This window comes from Benincasa hispida, chromosome 2 (assembly GCF_027475165.1).
Source record: "Benincasa hispida cultivar pf3 chromosome 2, pf3_genome.v1.1, whole genome shotgun sequence".
NCBI lineage: Eukaryota > Viridiplantae > Streptophyta > Magnoliopsida > Cucurbitales > Cucurbitaceae > Benincasa > Benincasa hispida.
The window spans coordinates 25,060,117-25,080,670 of record NC_143479.1 but is presented as its reverse complement, the minus strand read 5'-3'; the positions used below and the strand labels follow the sequence as shown (position 1 = coordinate 25,080,670).

General features: G+C 34.9%; 1 protein-coding gene across 3 annotated transcripts; it reads right to left on the bottom strand.

The window, feature by feature from the left end:
• Window positions 1-13,698: 13,698 nt before the first annotated feature.
• On the bottom strand, window positions 13,699-18,443 carry LOC120071213 (F-box/kelch-repeat protein At1g55270-like). 3 transcript variants are annotated; one of them, XM_039023340.2, is made up of 3 exons: window positions 18,068-18,417; window positions 17,298-17,966; window positions 13,699-15,410 (listed from the first exon to the last, which is right to left on the bottom strand). In XM_039023340.2, exons 2-3 carry the CDS (start codon window positions 17,322-17,324, stop codon window positions 14,151-14,153), a joined length of 1,287 nt encoding a protein of 428 aa, XP_038879268.1. In that variant the 5' UTR covers window positions 17,325-17,966; window positions 18,068-18,417; the 3' UTR covers window positions 13,699-14,150. The 3 variants fall into 3 exon arrangements, with proteins under 3 accessions (XP_038879268.1, XP_038879269.1, XP_090166948.1); XM_039023341.2 differs by having other exon boundaries at window positions 18,109-18,303; XM_090310822.1 differs by having other exon boundaries at window positions 17,298-18,443.
• Window positions 18,444-20,554: the final 2,111 nt, after the last annotated feature.

The following is a 20,554-nucleotide window of genomic DNA, read 5'->3' as shown; positions in this document are numbered from 1 at the left end:
GACATATATTTAATTTTTATGTTAAGATATTCAGTTTTGAAAAATACCGAACACCTTTTTTTTTTTTTAATATTTTAGTGCAACTTGGGCGGTGACTATCTCGCTATAGGTTTTTATTCAGTAAAATATTAAACATGGTCATGTGACGATTTTTTCTTAAAATATATATATATTTTTAACTTTTCTTTTTATGAGTAAAGAAAAAGAGGTTGTACCTAATCATTATTTATTTTTTTTTTTTTTGACATAAAGTAGGGATATAAATTAAAAAAAGTTAGAAAAAGAATGAAGATTTAACTTTTGACATCAAGAAATTATGACAATTAACGTTGAGTTATGCTCATTTTAACATATATTAAATTCTTTTATAAAATACAATGAGTGAGATATGTGGATTTAAATTTTGAGTTCGGCAAAAGGAGCATATGTCAATTTAATGCTAAGCAATACTCACTTTGTATTTAAAAATAAAAATTTTACTCTAATTACTGGTAATATTTCAAAAGTTGACCAGACGAATGATGATACATGCATAGATTGAGTATTATTTTCTATTGGGTGATATTTGTTTTTTATATTAAAAAATGGGCTTCTTGCATATTTGACAAAATAAGTTTCAAAAATTAGATTCATAGCCCAGACTTATTACTTTTGCAAAAATGGTAAAAAAAAACAACCTCTACCAATGAAATGTCAAAAAAGTATGAATACACCTAATACACGTTTGATACAGTTGATACAATTGCTACCTCTGATATACTTCATATACTTCATACACTAAAAAGTGTCATATCTGCAAAATGGGAAAAGTGTGACATACTTTAAATATCTTATTATTAAATTGCCACCCATTGTAATTTTCCTTAAATAATAACCACGGTCTTTGATTAAAAAATTTAGCCAATTATAATTAACTAAAATTTATAATTGGATTTTGCCTATACTTACTTATGATGAAAAACTAGATGAATATTCACCGGTCTATCAAACACGAATTCACAACTCATTAGAAACTTTCGAAATTTAAAGAAAAAAATGAAGCTTTTATAATATCGGATATATGAGGTATTGTAGCTGTAAGCCATGTAACTTTTACTTAGGAAAATTTAAGCTTGAAGAATGATGAAGGTTGATGCATGATTTTGACGCGGGTGAGTGGTTGGTTAAATCATGTAGCTAGTTGGATGGAAAGAAGAGGTTGTATCTATTAGGGAGGAAGCATGGTAGACTGAAAAATTGAGTCGATCGGTCAAAATCAATCGAACTGAAGGCAGTCGATCGGAGTAGAGAAAAGACTCGGTCAACATCAGTTTGGAAAAAATCTAAACTGATAATTTTTTTAAAAAAATTAAAGAATAAAACCGACCAAAACTAACCGACGACCGATTTATGCTCCTTGATGGTCGATTTCAATTTAAACATTTACTAAACTAACCATAGTCAGTTCATTGGCAGTTTGGCCGAAAAAACGACTCCAATCCGCCACTGCACACCACTAATATCTACCTAACATACTAATGGTTGCTAAGTTGTACTAAAAGTTAATATATATATTTGAAAATGAAACAAGTATCTTCATTAATAAAATTGAATGAGACTAATCCTCAAAGTACAAGAGAGTTACATAAAGAGCATAAAGTATAAGGCCTATGGATCAGAAGGTGTATCAAAGTATCTCAACTAGGTTAATATCCCCTTAGCCTCCTCATCATTTCCTACAAAATAATCTCAATATAAAATGGTCCAAGGCTAAAACACGACCCCTACAAAGGAGGAACAAAGATACAAGGAAGACAACATTCAGGTGAAAACAATACAGAACACCACGACATACCATAAACAGAGCAACCAAAGTATGAATTAAACTGATACAAAAAGCAACTATTATACTGGAAAAATAAATGCTCGCCAATTTAAGTAAAATTCTTGAATGGTGTAGCCTGAAAATTGCTTGGACATGGAGTGCCACAAAGAAGCATTCCTACAAGTAACTTCAAACCTATCCATCCAGCCAAAAGGCTTATCGTGAAACACTCTTTGATTTCTTTCAAACTACAACTTAGATAACAATGTGTTGACCACGTTGATCCAGATCAATCAAGAATTTCTATTGAAATGTGGTCCTATTATGAGCTACTGCACATTTCCTCTAAAACTATTACTAATCGACCATGAAATGTTGAAGATAGTGAATAATTTCCACTGGCAGTTTATTGAATATGGGCAAGTGAAGAAGAAGGTGAAGAAGAAGTGTTGTAGATCTTCTCTGTGTTGTACATAAATGGCAAATGGAGGGGGATAAACAACTAGAAGGCAACTTATGTTGTATTATTGAGGAAACATTTAGGCGACCAAAAACCATTATCCACACAAGAATGTTGACACACCTTGGGCATTTGGACTTCCATAACACCTTACAAGACAACTTGTCCAAAAGAGAAGAGGGAGATAAATATGTCAAGAGAGATTTTACTAAAAAAAATCCACTTCCTTCTAATGACCACGGATCTTTTATCAAAGGCTTTTGTCACTCTCCTAGCTGAAATTTGGCCAAGCAATCCTTGATACTAAAAAATTTACTCTTTCTTAAGCAAATAATGGAAGGTGATTGACCAAGAAGCCAAAGAATTATTCCAATGATCAGCTATAGATCCTTCTGGAAGTAAAGCTACTTTATAGAGTCTTGAGTACCGAATATTAAAAGGGACCACACCATCCCATGTATCTAACTGGAAAGCATTATCATTTTCAAGTTTAAACGTAGCCAAAATATCCATCTTCCGCCAAGTTCTGGAGATAATTATTCAAAAACTTCTCAAGCTTCTTCCATCTTTACCTGTCGTGTGCCAATTGAAGGAGTCTTTACTATGGGCGCTTCTAACTACCTGGCACCATAGTGAATTTTCTTCTTCAATATATCTCCAACCCCACTTGGCTAAGAGAGCCAAGTCTTTCCCTTAAATACTCCCAAACCGAGGCCTCCACCAGCTTGTGACCTTGTGACAAGATCCCACTTCACCAAATGGTTAATCTTGCTACCATTATGGCCTTCCCAAAAGAAATAACGTAATATTCTTTCCAATGTCGATATGACAGTTTTTGACATTAAGAAAGCTGACATATAATAAGTGGGAATGTTGGATAACACTGATTTTCACAAGGTAGCTCTCATTTTTCTAGATAGATTGAATCTCCTCCATTTGTTTGGTTTAGCAAGAATTCTGTATATTACAGATTGCCAAAAAGAAACCTGTTTAGGGTATCCACCCAACGGTAAACCAAGGTAAAGGATAGGTAGATGATCAGTTTTGCAATTTAAACTTGTAGCACTGGATAGTAGCTCATTCTTATCCACATTCCCACCACACAAGACTGATTTTTCTTAGTTCACTTTCTGACCTGAACACCATTCAAACAAATCAATAGTTTGCTTTAGTTTTGCAAGCATATTACTGTCAAATTTGCAAAATACCAATGTGCCATTTGCAAATTGAAGGATCGAAACATGTGACTTATATTTTTCCACCATAAACCCTTTGAATAGTCCATTTTGATGAATTTTATCCACAAAATCCCCCAAGACTTTGCTGACTAGAAAAAAAAAAAAAAAAAAAAAAGGAAAGGCGAAAGGGGATCACCTTGCCTTATTTCCCTTGATGCAAAAAATTCTTCCTCTCAGACTACCATTAATGAAAACTGAATATCTAGGGTTCTTGACACAACCCATTATCCACTTGATCCATTTCTGATCAATTTTTTTATTCAACAAAATCTTCTCTAAAAAGTCCCAATCCGCACGGTCAAAATCTTTCTCAAGATCTAGTTTGAGAATCCATTCTTTCTTCTTTTTAACTCGATACTTCTCCACCACTTCATTAGTTATTAAAATTGGATCCAAGATTTGTCTTCGTTCTATGAAGGCACTTTGGGTTGGAGCTGTTGGGGTTGATACTCTAAAGTCTCGTGTCCTGTAGTTTGTAAACAATTTGTACGAACGCTTGTGTTGTATAATATATGATATTTACTTCACATCTTGTTTTTTGCTTAGTTGCATGTTTTATTTGCTTTACCACAAACCAATAAACATAAAATCCCTAGTTATCTGTATGTAACTTAAGCATGTATGTGGTGACATACAAGTGGATCACGTCTTGAGTGATAACCAAAATGGTCTGAAGTATATGGATAAAGGAGGAAAACCTTATCTTGGTAACGCTACGGATGCAGTCCGCTTTGTGGAATGGTCACAAGTGTTTTAACGTGTCACAGATGGTCTGGAGTTGTGGAATGGGCGTAAAGCTAGTTTACGTCACTTCCGCATTTAGGGTTGCTCTGCACATGTGCTTGAGGCTAATCCCAAGAAGTTGGAACCACGGTCGAGGTTATGCATCTTTGTAGGCTACCCCAAAGGTACACAAGGGGGTTATTAAAGGAAATCGGATTTGAGATTTCCATGAGCAGTGGCACAAGATTATTCCAAATTACAATCATGAATGAACATATATTTACAGTCGACTTGAATGCAGAAATTACAGCATGAACAACTACAAATGCTCAAAGGGAAAACTGTACAAACATTTGCAGATGCGTCTCCACGCTCCGTTGCACGATCGCTCGAACAACAGCAACCACGAATGCTCGATCTACACGACCGCAACACCATACGAACACTTCGCGCTCGTCCTCAACGATCTTCTCGGCCATGAACTCTTTCGCAACAGGAACGACTTCCACAGCACCACGAACGGCCTCCAGAAAACCTCGATGGTGTCAAGTTGAGTCTGACACCACTAACAAGGCGACCTTGGTATTCTCGGTGAATCCAGAGGGTGGGCTCTGTTTGGACTTGGTATAAGGTAGACAAAGAAGGAAATAGTGATCGCATACACGACTGGGAAAGTGAGAGATGGCGGAAACCTATCGTATAGGTCGATGCCCAATCATTTAGATAAAACTATGTGATCGTCTAGAAAAAGCTATGCGATCGTTTAGTTTATCGTTTAACTCGGTCTGTCGCCTACAGACACTACAGATCGTTTACCTTGGGCCAACGATCATATAGCAAAATTATGTGATCGTTTAGTAAATACTGCACGATCGTTTAGCTCGTCCAGCCGTCTTTAGTAAATCTGTATTTACTTGACGACCCCATGAGTTTCTTTTGCGAGAGAGAGAAAACTCAAAACTTTTTAGCGTTTGTAAAAAAAAAAAAAAACATCTTTTTGAAAATAGGAAACCATTTTCCTTTTAAACTCACAGTTACCATGATCCAATAACCACCCATTCATATGGTTATTAAAAGAAAAAGAATTAATTATCTAATAATTAATATTATTATAAACATAAATGATAACCAACTTATCATACTATATTTATAACCTATAGTTTTAATATTTCATCTTATGAAATATATAAACCATAGTTTTTTTTCTATTCCATGGTACTTAATGTAAATCTTATTTACATCAATCCTCCATTAGATGTATCTCATACATCATACCGATTATATCATATATAATCAAAATACCTATTGTCAATTTGAACATTTCAAATCAACACCAAGAACTGATCCTCAACTGAATCTATTGAGCTACCAAGGCACTCCACTAAAGATCGACAGCTGAACTCTCCTTACCACAGATATATTATGTGTCCATCTTAACCAATGAGTAGTGTGACAACCCTTCACAAATCGCTCGTAAGTATAGCTGGGCCAATAACCGTTATGCCTCTGTAGTTACATCTGTCTCCTTAAGTACCACTGATCCCTCTAATGAACATAAGTCATAGTCCTACTATGACTGGCTCTTCTCTTCTAAAGAGAAGCTGTGGCCACTATGTTCAAGCCCCGGAATCAGATCTTAAGGGAGCAATCTCTCTATTATCCCTGTTTCGGGAAAGGAGTGAATTCCATATTGTGAATTGAGTTCCCAGCTCCCAAATAAGATAAGTCCCCTAAAAGGTAGGCGTGAGTTAGCAATATGGCCACTCTCACCCATATTAATCAAAGAACCGCCCTCAAAGGCAGAAGTTTCCAAAACACTCAGAATTGAGGTCGTGTTACCTATGGTTGTTTAGGTGAGATGCAAATCTCTAGTATCAGTAACGTTATATACAGAGTTTAGTCATCTTGTGGTCCAGGTCTTACACAAACTCTTTGTATAGGACACTCCTGCTCCACGTCTCCACATGAATGGTCAAGATCTACCATCTGTAGTAGTTTATAACACTTGTAAACCTCTATAAAACGGGTCGTATCCATAGTGTCACCAGGATCAGGTATCCCACCTTAATCCTTAAACTATAAACCTATTTAGGTTATCACTTAAGGCATGATCCACTTGTATATCACATATACATGCTTAAGTTCACATAAGATAACCAAGAAGCTTTGTTTATTGGATATGCGTAAATGCCAAACTTAAATAACATTTATTTTATTCATTGAACAATACATATCTTTACAAAACAACGAGACTCTGGGAGAACTAGGACACCAATTCCAACAGTTATTTTTATGATCCGACGGAAAATAGAGTGTTTGTTTCAACGAACGCTACTTTCCTAGAGAAGGATTATATAAGGGAGCACAGTCCACGAAGTAAAGTCGTGTTGCGTGAGCTTTCTAATGAAACTACTGAAACTTCAACAAGAATTGTTGAAGAGCTTACTACATCAGCAAGAGTTGTTAATGGGAGTTCATCTAGTAGGTCGGTTCCACCTCAAGAGTTGAGAGAACCTCGATGTAGTGGGAGGGTTGCGAACCCACTCGTTCGCTATCTGGATTTCATGAAAATCCTTACTATGGTAGCAGATGGCGATGTTGAGGATCCATTGTCTTATCAGAAGGCAATGGAGGATGTTAACTGGGATGAATGGGTAAGGCCATGGATCTCGATATGGAGATGATGCACTTCAACTCAGTATGGGATCTTGTAGATCAGCCTGATGGGGTAAGACCTATAGGTTGTAAATGGATCTATAAGCGCAAACGGGGTGTTGATGGGAAGGTACAGACCTTAAAGGCTCGACTTGTGACAAAGGGTTATACCTAGGAGAAGGAGTCGACTATGAGGAGACTTTCTCGCCTGTTGCCATGTTAAATCGATTTGCATCCTCCTGTCTATTGTAACTTATTATAATTATGAGATATGACAAATAAACGTCAAGACGACCTTTCTGAATGGCAATCTTGAGAAGACCATTTACATGGTGCAACCCGAGGGATTCATAGCCCAAGGTCAAGAGCAAAAGGTTTGCAAACTGAATCGGTCCATTCGTGGACTAAAACAGGCGTCTTGATCTTGAAACATACGGTTTGATATTGCGATCAAGTCGTATGGCTTTGACCAAAATGTTGATGAACCTTGTGTCTACAAGATGATCATCAACACTTCAGTAGTCTTCTTAGTGTTGTACGTAGATGATATACTACTCATTAGGAATGATTTAGGTCTACTGATTGCAGTTAAGAATTGGCTAGCAACCTAATTCCAAATGAAAGATTTTGGAGAGGCTCAGTTTGTTCTTGGTATACAAATCTTTCGGGATCATAAGAACAAAGTGTTAGTACTGTCTCAGGCATCGTACATTGACAAAATGTTGCTTAAGTACTCGATGCAAGACTCTAAGAGGGGCCTACTACCGTTCAGGCATGGAGTCACTTTGTCTAAGGACATGTGTCCTAAGACGCCTCAAGAGGTTGAGGAGATGAGATGGGTCCCATATGCGTCTGCTGTTGGCAGTTTGATGTATGCGATGCTTTGTACTCATCCAGACATCTGCTACGATGTGGGCATAGTTAATAGGTATCAGTCTAACCCAAGCTAGGGTCACTGGACCGCAGTGAAGAATATCTTCAAATATCTTCGGAGAACGAGGGACTACATGCTCGTGTATGGTTCTAGGGATTTGATCCTTACTGGATACACGGATTCTGACTTTCAAACTGATAAGAACTCTCGCAAGTCAACATCAGTGTCAGTCTTTACTCTTAACGAAGGAGCTGTAGTGTGGCAAAACACTAAGCAGGGGTGCATCACCGACTCCACTATGGAGGCGAAGTACGTAATGGCTTGCAAAGCTGCTAAGGAGTTCGTCTGGCTTAGGAAGATCTTGACAGAACTGGAAGTTGTTCCATATATGTCTAGGTTCATTACTCTCTATTGTGATAATAGTGGGGCAGTGGCGAACTCCAAGAAGTCGGGGAGTCACAAGCACGACAAACACATAAAGCGGAAGTATCATCTGATCCACGAGATGAACATTAACCATAAACATTAATAACAAAGTAAGTTTCAAGCATAACTACTTAGGAAAACAAGTTCTAGAGTTTACACCAACTATAAACGAACCCCTTTCGAGCCAAGAGAGGGTGTGGTGCCACATTGTTCAAGCCTCAAATTCAGCCCTTAAGGGAGCAATTTCTCTACTTACCCTAACAATAGGGAATGAGTGAATTTCTTCTTGTGTAGCTGCTTTCTCAGCTCCCCAATCAGACGAATCCCCAAAATGGTAGGCTTATAGGCTTATTGAGTCGATGAATCTGATCATTCTCACCCATAAAGATCAAAGGACCGTCTTCATAGTCAGAAGTTCACTACTCATTTAGGATTCAGGTTAAGTCACATATGGTCATCCTAGTGAAATGTAAGTCTCTTCTAACAATGGTATTATAAAGAGAGACTATCCATTTCGTGGTTCGGTCTTATACAAACTCTTTGTATAGGATACCACTGCTCACATGTCTCCACATGAATGATCAGGATCAGATCATTTGTTGCACTTTACAAAAAATGTAACAACCACGAAGCGGGTCATATCCGTAGTGTCACCAGGGTAAGGTATCCAGCCTTATCAATCTACTACAAGTCGTTCAGGTTATCACTTAAACATGATCTACTTGTATGTCTCCACATACATATTTAAGTTACAGCAGATAATCTTGGATCTTAGTTTATTGGTTTTTGGATTAATGCAACTGAATGTCGAATAAAATACCTCTTATTTTATTAGATAAATAAAATATTTGTACAAATACAAATTACAAACTACAAGACCATGAGATTTAGAGCATCAACCTTAACAATAAGGGATGTTAAGCTATTGGTGGTTGAATTTGGACAACCAAAGAGGGACCAGGTGACTTTTGGGTTTTCTTCAAAGGCATTTCAAACGATTTTGGTTGGCGTTCAATTAACACTTCTTTTTTAAGAAAATTATTTCTTGAAAACTCATTGGGCCTCGTCGATGAAACAACTGATACTTTTTCTCTCCACATTAAATGTGACTCTTTGATGTCTTCTGTCATGTTCACACCAAACCGCTTTGTCTTCTTCGCTTCATCCGACGAGGAGTAAGAGAATCTCCGGTCAACTTTTGGTGAATTTATTTCCTAAAGTCACGAATGGATTCCTTGAGAACCTCAACTTTGATTGGGAAAGATAAGAACGACCATTCTGGTTTCAGAACATTAATATCAAGGTCTTCATCCTTTAAAACTTGGTTTAATCTGACTAGATCAATTGAATTTGAAAAATCATTAACAAATAATTCACCTTGAACAATTTTGGGCTCTTAAGTAGTTCAATATCCCTAAAAAAAATTAAAATAAGTTTCCTCAATTTTCATCTTTAATCTCTATTATTGCAGGCATAAAACCACCGAGGTTATTCCTTACCTTTATTTTAGCTTCCGAACAGTTTAACATATTCAAAGTTTCAAGTGAGATACATTCAAGTCCTCCAAAATAGGCTCTAATTGTTTCAAAGGTACTTTTACTCCAGTAATTCAGTAACAGGTTCTTTACTAAAAGCCAACCTAAAAAACCTTTCATAAATGTAGGCTTGCTATGCTTAAAGCTATTCCATTTCTCAAAAAGAAGATAAAATGGGACAACTATTGGGGTTGATGCCTTAAATCTTGTAGAGTTCTGTAGGTTGTAATTGTATTGTACAAACGTTTTATTTATTTAATAAAATATAAGATGTTTTATGTGACATTTAATAGCATTAAACCCACAAACCAATAAACTAACATTCAAAGTTATCATTTGTAGCTTACATGTATGTAGAGACATACAGGTGGGTCCTGTTTAAGTGATAACCTAAATGGTTTGTAGTAGATGGTTAATGTTGGATACCTTATCCTAGTGACACTATGAATACAACCCATTTTGTAGATGTTACAATTATTGTAAAGTTCTACAAATGATCTGATCTTGATCATTCATGTGGAGACATGTGAGCGGAGGTGTTCTATGCAAAGGATTTTGTATAAGATCGAACCACAAAATGACTAGTCTCATTATACTACGTTGTTAATAATAGAGACTTACATTTCACCAGGATGACCATAGGTGATATGATCTGAATCTTGAGTGAGTTGTGAACTTTTGCATATGAAGGCGATCCTTTGATTTGTAAGGGTGAGAGTGGCCAGATCGCCGACTCAATAAGCCTACCATTTTGGGGATTCGTCTGATTGGGGAATTGGGAACACAACTTCACAAGATGGAATTCACTCATTCCCCAACGTCGAGGTAAGTAGATAAATTGCTCCTTTAAGAGCTGATTCCGAGACTTGAATAATGTGCGCCACACCCTCTCCTGGTCCGAGAGGGGTTTGGTCATAGTTGGACTATGATTTATTGTTCATTAGAGGGATCTGTGATACTTAAAAAGTTAGATGTAACTATAGGAACAAAACGGTAATTTTAGCCTTATACTTATGAGCATTTTGTGAAGGGTCATTGCACTATTGGCTGATTATATCCAATGGACACAAAAATATATCTGTAGTGTGAAGAGTGCAACTGTCGGTCTTTAGTGGAGTATCTGACAGTTAATGGATGTTGAATAATTTAATCAAAGGAGTTTAATTAATTATTAAGTATCATTAGAGCTTCAATCTACAGGTACATGAGGTCCCCTTTTTAGCTCAGCAGCGATTTAATGAGAATCAATATTGGATTAATTTGAATTGTTCAAATTAATTGAGAGAATTAATTATATGTGATATAATTAATTTAACTTAATTATATATGATATAATTAATATAATGTATTTGATATATTATAATATAAAGTTTATTTAAGAGAAATTGTGATTCAAAAATTAATTATATGAATTAGATTCATAATTAATTTTAATATAAATGGGATTTATATTAAATATCATGCACTAATGAGAAAATGAAAACTATAGGTTATATTGTATTTGATACAATATTAAACTATAAATTATCTATTATATGTTATATTTGATATAATATATAGTTTAATATATATTATATGATAAAGTGGTTATTGTATAAATATATATGAAATGGTTTTATTTTAAATTAAAATTAATTTATTAATCTTAATTTTGTATTTTAGAGAGAGAAATAAGTTCCTTTCCCTGATCTCTTTCAACTAAGGTAACTAGTGGGAGGTTACGTGAGATTTTTTTCCATTTTATAGAAAAAGAATACAGAGATCGATCCTACAGCATTCCCTATAATTTCCCAGAAAGCGTCTCTCCTCTCAATCTTTCCCTTTCTCCTAAAATTCTAAAAGTCCACGCACTCCTCAGTGCTTCTCATCTTCATGTGAAGAAAGTAAGAGTTTCTGACATCCTAATTTCTTATTCTCTAATTTTATTTGGGATGTGATAAATATTTTTGTGTTATTGCTTAATTTTGTTTCTGTAATTTGATTCTGTAAAAATCTAAATTGAAACTCTAAATTGGAACTATCCACATTTCCGCTCAGACCCTTCAATCATTTGCCATGTTCGGGTAGCCTCTATTGATTCTTCCAAGTTTCCTTAGACTAATTCTAATCAGTGCATTAACAGGGGATTGACGACAACTTTAGTTTGGAAGTATTCCTCCCGAAGTTTTGATATGCCCTTTCATTCATTAAACACAAATAGCCTTTATATAATCCATAGGTTATTACCCTTCATTACATTTGCAGACCCAGAAAGAAGAGATGCTCTGTTTTGTTGATGTTGAAACAGGGGGCTGTAGCTCCTTGTTTTTTGGCGAACTAGCTTGGGATTGGACGTTCCTTTTTCCTGATAATAACTCCACCAAGCTCACATTAGTATTCTTTGGAGGCATCGCGAGTAATTCAGTCATTTCCACCTTCGCCACTTTCCGACGAGCTTCACTTGCCAACTTGAGTAAGAATCATTTCAAAATGTCAACCTGTTGTAGAGAACCCATCGGGATATGGATGAAGAAACTACCACAAGTAGTAGGCCAAGTAATACAGTGGCGTCTTTAAATTTCGAGAGCTTGTAAATAAAAAATCGATCGATCGGTTCCTGAAGAAGATCCAATATCCGATCCACAAACCATTTCAGGTGGGACTTGGCCAAAGGAAGGAGTTTTTTAACCTCCACATCTTCCACAAAGAATTTACCATCTTCAAACCAGATGCAAAAAAAAAAAGAGTCATTCACCTTACAACTTTGAATTTCCATGCTAGTGTCTGATCAGAGAAAAGACGCTGGAGTAGGAGGAAGAGTATCAACTTTGAATATCCTTGTTTATTCGTCAGGATTTCACTTTTTAAACTTCAAATATTATTATTCAGATAACATTAAAATCCGCCTATCATGAATATTTTAATACCCTTCAAATTCGTGGAATTTCTATATTAATCTTCTGATTAATTAATAAATTAATATCAATTAATCATTATTATTAATTTTAATTAATTAAATAAATATAAATATATTATTTAAATCTAATAAATTTCAACTAATACATTTATTATCGATATTTTATGTTATCCTAATTATTTAATAAAAGATTTTATTGTTATTCATTTAATTATTTTTATTATTAAATAAAATAATTTAAATAAATTTAATTAAAAATAAGAAAATTATTTCAAATGGTAAAACTCTTGAAAATATTTCTAAGATATAACAAAATTTTAGAACTATTAGATTAGAAGTTCTATAGTCTATCGATTTCTATCATTGATAGTTCTAAAATTTTACTATATTTGTAAATATTTTAATTTATTTTTCTATATTTAAAAACAACCTTAAAAATATTCAGTTATTAATATTTCAATTGATTAAATAATTAAATTTAATTGTGACAAAATTACTTGATCTCTTATATTTCATTAAATAATTATTTAGTTTTGGTTTCTATATACAAAATTGGTAAAATCAAACACATTCACTTAACTACCATCATGTATTTAATATCTATAACCATGAAACAATATCTGCTATCCAAATATCCCCAAGAATAAATTCAAGTCATCTAGAAATCTTCTAGGCATACTTTGATGCCCCTCCTCTAGTATATTTTTCTGGCTACTACCGTTCAAATATGAATGTGATTTTAGTTAACTTACCGGATGATAGATACGAAGCGAATAAGCTAAATAAGATATCATTATTGATGTGGAGGAAAAGGGCATCTTAAATGACAATCAGACCTCTGGGACAACTGGAAATGATAATGAAAAACTTCAAAGAAACCTAACTTTCATTAAAATAATTGAAAGAATGCAAAGATAAACACCAAACAAAGAGTCTGACACTAACTACAAAAAAAAAACTTCGGTCAACAAGAACAAGACCAATGTCATTAAAATAAACATAGAGGGCAGAGCATATGGGATCATAACATCCATTAAATATGAAATGTGATCAATTGTGTTATGACCTATTGATCGATATCCGACAATGAAATTGTAATGTATCATATCGTATTCATGTAACAGCAGTCTACAATAGCAAAATCTCCAGAGAAATTGGGACCTCTCAAATACACATGATCATGTTTGATGTGTACCAAGAAAGGCTCATTGCCTGTCACAATCTGAATCACTTGCTACTGTATTGCAGAAATAGTTCAAGTTCTACAATAGTATTCTCTAACATGTTCAATACTACCACAAATAATTTTATAGTGAATGGACAATTTTGTTACCCTTTTCTTTCTCACAAATGACAAGAAAAAAAGAATCACGACCGAGAGGATAAAATTGTCCATGTGACAAAACTATTTGAAGTAGTATTGATTGATTACTAGCATTGATTCTCCCATGTCTGACATCTAAGCATGATTTTAAGATATGTAAAGAGGAAAACCAAAAATAGAACATATAAACACCAGAAGCCTCTGAAAGAAAATTTTCAGGCTTGAAGCACCTGGCAGTGAACAATGTGGCTTTTAAGGCGACTTCGACCTGAAAGACTGGACCAGAGATTTGTAACCAAAGTTTTGAGTTGCCCTTTTCCTGCTAAGGTCTCCCATAGATGTTCACCGGGAGCACTGTCGACATCTTCGCACTTCGAAACGTCGACAAGAGAAATGCTCATATTATTGCGAATAATGCACAATTTTCCATTGAGTGGAACAAAAGCAACTGCCTCCAACGCCTTAGAATTGCCCAGATGCAGTTTGCTATCTATACTCTTGTTCCAGGAGTTGGATACTTCGTCGTAGACCCTAAGTTTGCAGCCATCCTTGCAGTCGACAGAATAAAGATGTCCGTTTAAGGAGACACTTGGGTTCCTCCAACCTGCAACCATTCCATCGTAAACAGGACACCAACTGTCGGTTTCGGGCTGGTAGACATCGCTTACCACCTGACGTTGAGCCCCAACCCCCTTCAGATACCATTTGCCCTCATAAACAACTCCAATTATAGGCACCATGGGCGTGCTCATATCAGAAATGAATGTCCATCTATTCTTATTCGGGTCATATACTTCAGCAGATTTCAAAGATCGGTGGCCACCTTCATTTTCCCCACCTGCAACATACAAACAGTTGTTTATCACACATGAGCCAAAGACATGTCGCCTACGTAGCATGTCAGGGGCTCGGTGCCATTTATTTGTCCTGGCACTGTAAAAAATTACTCGTCTCATTGTTCCTTTTATTGGATCTCTGCCACCAAACAAATAGAGGTGGCAACCACTAAGAACTGCACAGCCAAACCCAAGAGCTTCAGAATATTCTTTAGGGACAGGAGGAAGGGGTTGCCAAAGCTGATATATGGGGTCAAAGGCATGCCATGAGATCTTATTATCTCGGTCTCTCTTAATGACGTAAATCCATTCTTCTGCAACTCCTAGACTCTTACGGAGCGAGTAAAAGAAGTTTCCAGCTAAAAGACGATACCACCTTTTGCAAACTAATCGAAGTTTACGGTGTTCAACCCTAGGGACACGGATTAGGCAAGCTATTGCAAGATCGTCTGGTAATCCAGGAAGCAGAGGGGATTGGTTCCTGCTCCTGTCACTGCGAGCCGGCTTAGGTCTAGTTGGGTGTATAGATGGTTTGATACTAGGTTGTAGACAAAGCTTTGAGCCAGGGACAAACTTTTTAGCTCCAGCAACGGTCTTGAGGCTTGCATCTACTCTACATAAACAAGCTGTTGTGTCAACCTGAAATCATCGATGAGAGAATGTAAATCATTGTGCTTTTTAATCCTACAAAAGATAATAGCACATATAGTATTGGCATCCATGTCAACAAGTAGGCGCAGGATTTTGCAGCTTCACCGATATCAGTATTATCCACAATTCCTAATATTGCATAAACTTTGAACTTTTCTAGTCTTCATCTTAATGAATCTCAATGATCAGATAGCATGGTGTCCAAAATGATTTACGAGCATTTAAATTGATTATATGGGACAAATACTTATATATGTGGTCAGTAAACACCTTGACTTTAAACTGATGGCATTAGCGACAAGGTTTGCAGCTTCCATTTTTGACAAAACTCATGGTCATTCAACATGATAGATTTTTCAAAGGATTCCAATCCAACATTCAACCATTTTGTTCAATATAGATCCCAATCAAAAAAAGAAATGTTAAGCATATTTTCAGGAAAGAAACTGTAAGTATTTTGTGCAAACACATAGGTGACAATGATAAAAACATAATAATTTTTAACACAAATCATTGTATGAAAAGGAGGAACTACACAAACAAACTGCATAAACAGAGGAATTTGCAAAAACAAAAGGGAAAATTACAAGAACAGCTCTTCCAATTGTTTGAGAATAAAGACTAAGGTTAATTACAAAAACCTACAGGCAGCTAACCATATTGACATGAAGAAGAATCAGAAATCCATATAAATAGTCACACAATTTGAAGAAGTAAATGCATAAAGCTACCCTAACTTAATTGACATAGAGATGTAATAACTCAGCTACAAAAACTCAGCTTTCTTCAATCCCAGAAAATTGCAGGCTCTTTTTGTAACTTGCGTCCAAACTTTCGAGGGAATTTCTTTATCTGTCACCTTTGTATTCTTTCATATATTCAAATATAATGAAAATCTCCCCTATAAAAAGTATATCTAACACCCAAGCTAAAAGTGACTCGGTAGACAAAGATGATTGGTTTTTTCTCTCTAGATAATGTGGAATAAATCTTTCCAATGGCTCCCTAGTTAACTGTAGAGTGTACCAACTTTTGGCTAGACATCAGTTCGAAGGAAAGAGTAGAAGTCTTTGAGAATCAGGGTCACAACCATTATTTAGAACTAAAGCAATAGCTAGAAAGGAGTAGGTCTATATTTGAAAAAGTCCTCATATGATCATGAAAATTGGAAGACATCAACTTCCATAACCTCAGGGTGGATTTGCAAACACGAGCGAACTTAAGAACATTTCCTTCTTTTATAAGTTCCCTTTCTCGAAACTCTCAAATAGGAGCGGATTGGTAAAGTTTTGAGATGATCTACATCTAATCAGTTTTGGCTTTTTGTATAAGCTGTCTTTGCGGCTGGATTTGAGTAAAAACCTTAACCTTAATTCTAAAAGATTGATGCTTACGATGATTGTAGTAGTTAAAAACAAAAACTTCAAAACGTGATTTGTTATTTCTTCCACTCATTCTACCTGAACTGAACTACTCCTCAAAAACAAATTAGGAGACTTCATGAGTTTGTTTTCTTTAGCTTCAAACATCTGCTGCCAAAGAAAGAAACACTAGGACCATTATGGTAATTGGTAACAAATGAGAGCTTGCAATTTCCCAAAAGACACCATTAATCCTTCGATAATTCTACTTTGCTAACATGAGCTACTGACTGATGACTGCTGAAGAACTAGGGATCGACAACCAAATATGGTAAAAAATCAAAATAGGAGATTAAGAAATCAAATCATCAACATTCTCGAAATTCTACTGCGTACAAGATCACAGTACATTAACACATCCATTGCAAATACATAATAATTAAAAGAAATGACCACAGAAAGTGTAACGAAAAACAGGAAAATCGCCCAATTGACAGATAGATGAAGAACTTACCAGAGGAGGTTGGATCATTCTCTCCATCTCTTTCCTTGGGGGAATTGCAGCACCAGATAAATTTTCAAAATCCAACCACTAACCAACCTCACATTTATCTAATACACCAAGAACCATTCCAAAACAAGAAATGCATCACAGATAGTCTGATTCAAATTAGTCACAGCAGGTCAACTCTTCAAAGCTGTATATCCCACCTTGGCAAATCCACAATTCAGGCTTCAAGTAAAGAAAACCTTCTTTTGATAGAATTAGTCATTGAACTCTAGAGATCATCACCTGTCACTTCCAAAATCCACCTCCACATTCACAAATCATCCTAGGGATTACGAAGGCGAAAAAAAATGCAGACAAAAAAGCCCATCAGAAACAAATTAAATTAAAGTAGAAGATATAGACCCAGCATGATTTGGGCATTATCTCAAAGACCCATTTCAGAAATCAGAGATCTGAACAGAGAAACCTCGTGTAAAGCTCGTCCCACAAGGTTTACAGACAAGAAATCAGAAACCCCAAATATTATCTAGCTCAAAAAAACACTCTCATGGAAAAATTAAATGCGAGACAGCTGAAAAATGGGAGCAAAGAGGCCACTGAAGGAGAAGAAAGAGACCCCTGTCGCCATTAAACCTCAGTGGAGTTTAGGGCCCATCTTCTCAGCGGCACAACCTACCAAGCACAAAAATGCGTTCAAGAAGAGAGAGACTGAAAAAAGCAAACCTAAACCATTAAAGGGGATGAAGAAATAGAGGCCTTGAATGATTACACACTTGGGGTTTATTGTTCTATTGAAGAAATGCAGAAGAAAAACCTCAAATGGGTTAGTTCTTGGAAGATTGATAGCTGTTCTTGTTGAGAACTCGAGACTCTAGACTAAGGATCAGAAGGGGCAAACGTATGGAAAAATGAGGAATTTTTCTGCAGGGTCAAACATTCAAAGGAAAGACACTCCAAAAAGATCCCAATGAAAAAGAAAAAAAACCATGATGAAGAATTGAGAGGTCATACATTTAATGTATAGAAATCAATTATTTAGGATTTAATATCTTACAAATTTGTTAAACGTCCAAATATCATAAAATTTAATCGACGAGTTATTCCGCAAAATTAGTTGAAGTATACTAAAACTGTCTACACACCAAATATATATATATATATATATATATAAAATAAACTTGATAGACCCACATACCTCCTCTCTCAAGCACACCTTTCAAATTAGAGGAAGACTTTTTACCAGTTGACCCACCAACACACATCACAACTTTTCCCAATTCCTACTCCACAAAGGGTATTTTCGTCATTCGAGGGGACAAGCCTCTCATTCCTCATTGCAAAGGGCCATGAATGGTGTGGATTCTTTGAAAATTGAGTGACATTGCATTATATTTATATGATAAGTTAATAACAAAGCCATTCAAAGTCCACTTTTTTTTTTTTTTTTTTTTGTGCTGTAAGAAAAAAGTGCCATGGTCCATATGGGAATAGTTTAGATTTAAAAGTCGATTTGATAATGATATTTTGAAAATTTAAAAAGTTGAGTGTATAGATGGATATATATCATTTTTTGTTATTGAGTATTTTTCATATTCTCAATAAAAAAAAAATACCTTTCTTAAACACGATTATCAAAAGTGGTCTAAAGATTTGTTTTTTAAGGGATTGAAGTAAGAAAAAAAAAAAAAAAAAAAAGTAAGTAACAATTTTAATTAGGTAAAGAAAGGAAAAAATATAGAAAAAATGAGAATATATTTATAAGATTGGAAAAGGAAGTGATAAATGGTCAACTTCAAAAGCATAAGGGAAGAAAAGAAAAAGAAAAACAATGTCCCAAACATAGTTTGTTTGTGGGTTGTGAAAGCCCACATCTTGATCTTGTTGTTGTAGAAAGAAAGGAAAGAAGATCATTGTCTCACAAAAGTTCTTGAAACAAACCATGTGTTTCATTCATACTCTTTCAATCATCAATTCATTTCAATTCTTCCCTCTTCTTTTCCTTTTCTTTGTTTCTTTTCTCTCATCTCATCTTTTAGTTCATCAACCCCTTTGGCAAATTCTTCCAATTCATATTGCCCATTTATCTCTCTCTTTCTCCTTATTCTTTACTTCTTTCTTATCAAATCATCACATTAGGAAGACAATTCAAATACAGCTTTTAAAAAATATATACCAATGCCTTATTATGATGTTCTGTTTCCCTACGAGAATAATGCTACACATTGATAATATTTTTTCAGTTAGCTAAATGAGAGGTTAGGTAATGCATTTCCTGCCCTCGTCTCCACCCTAATATTTTTTTACATATTTAAACTTTCATTACATATTAAATGTCGTTTTGTTTTTATTAGGAAAATTTCTTTTCAAATGAGAATTTTTATTAGGAATTGTCCATTCAAATGAAGAAAATTTCAAACAAAATTTAAGAAAATTATATCTATAAATATAGAATAACTCTAGGTGAAAGACTAACCTCAGTGAATTTCTCTCCAAATTCAATAGAGAATTTTGGAGGGATGGGGATTAAATGGAAAAAGGGAAAAGTGATTTTTGTTCTCGTTCCACCTCGTAAACATTTATATCTTATCTCGAATTAAATTAAGATAAAACTCATCTATGATTTATTCTTTGGCATTAACATTTTGGAGTGGAATATATAAAACTTTAGTTTGGAAATTTTCAAACAAGAATTTTGAAGTCTTCCCCATCTAAATATGCTTTTTCTAAAAGAGGCAGTCCTCTATTTTTCTCATTTTAAAAGCACTTTTGATATCTTAGTTCAAAAAAACTTTTCTTTTAAAACTGAAGTCATTGCACAATGGTAAATAAACAAAGTTTTATTAGTAAAAAAACCAAGCAAACTAGCCTACAACCTTTTTTGTTTTGAATGAGAAATACAACATAGAGAATGTTACCAAGAAGGGGAGCATGTTACCAAATAAATTCTATATATTTCTCAATTTCATATTTCCTTTTTGATTAAAAAAAAATCTTAAAATAAGTATCCTTCTAATTATGGATTACTAGGTCCAACATTATTATAAAACGTAGGTATTACAATATAAAAAACTCCTCTTCTTCTGAAAAGAGAAACAAAAATCTAAAGTAGAAGAACACTTATACAATTCATGAAATAACTTTCCAATATAAAAATTCAAAATCTTTATAAGAAAAAAAATGTCTAAAGCAAAACTAGACCAAACATGATAAAGAGAAATTCTGTGTGATGATAATTACCAAACACTTGCTCAACCAACCTG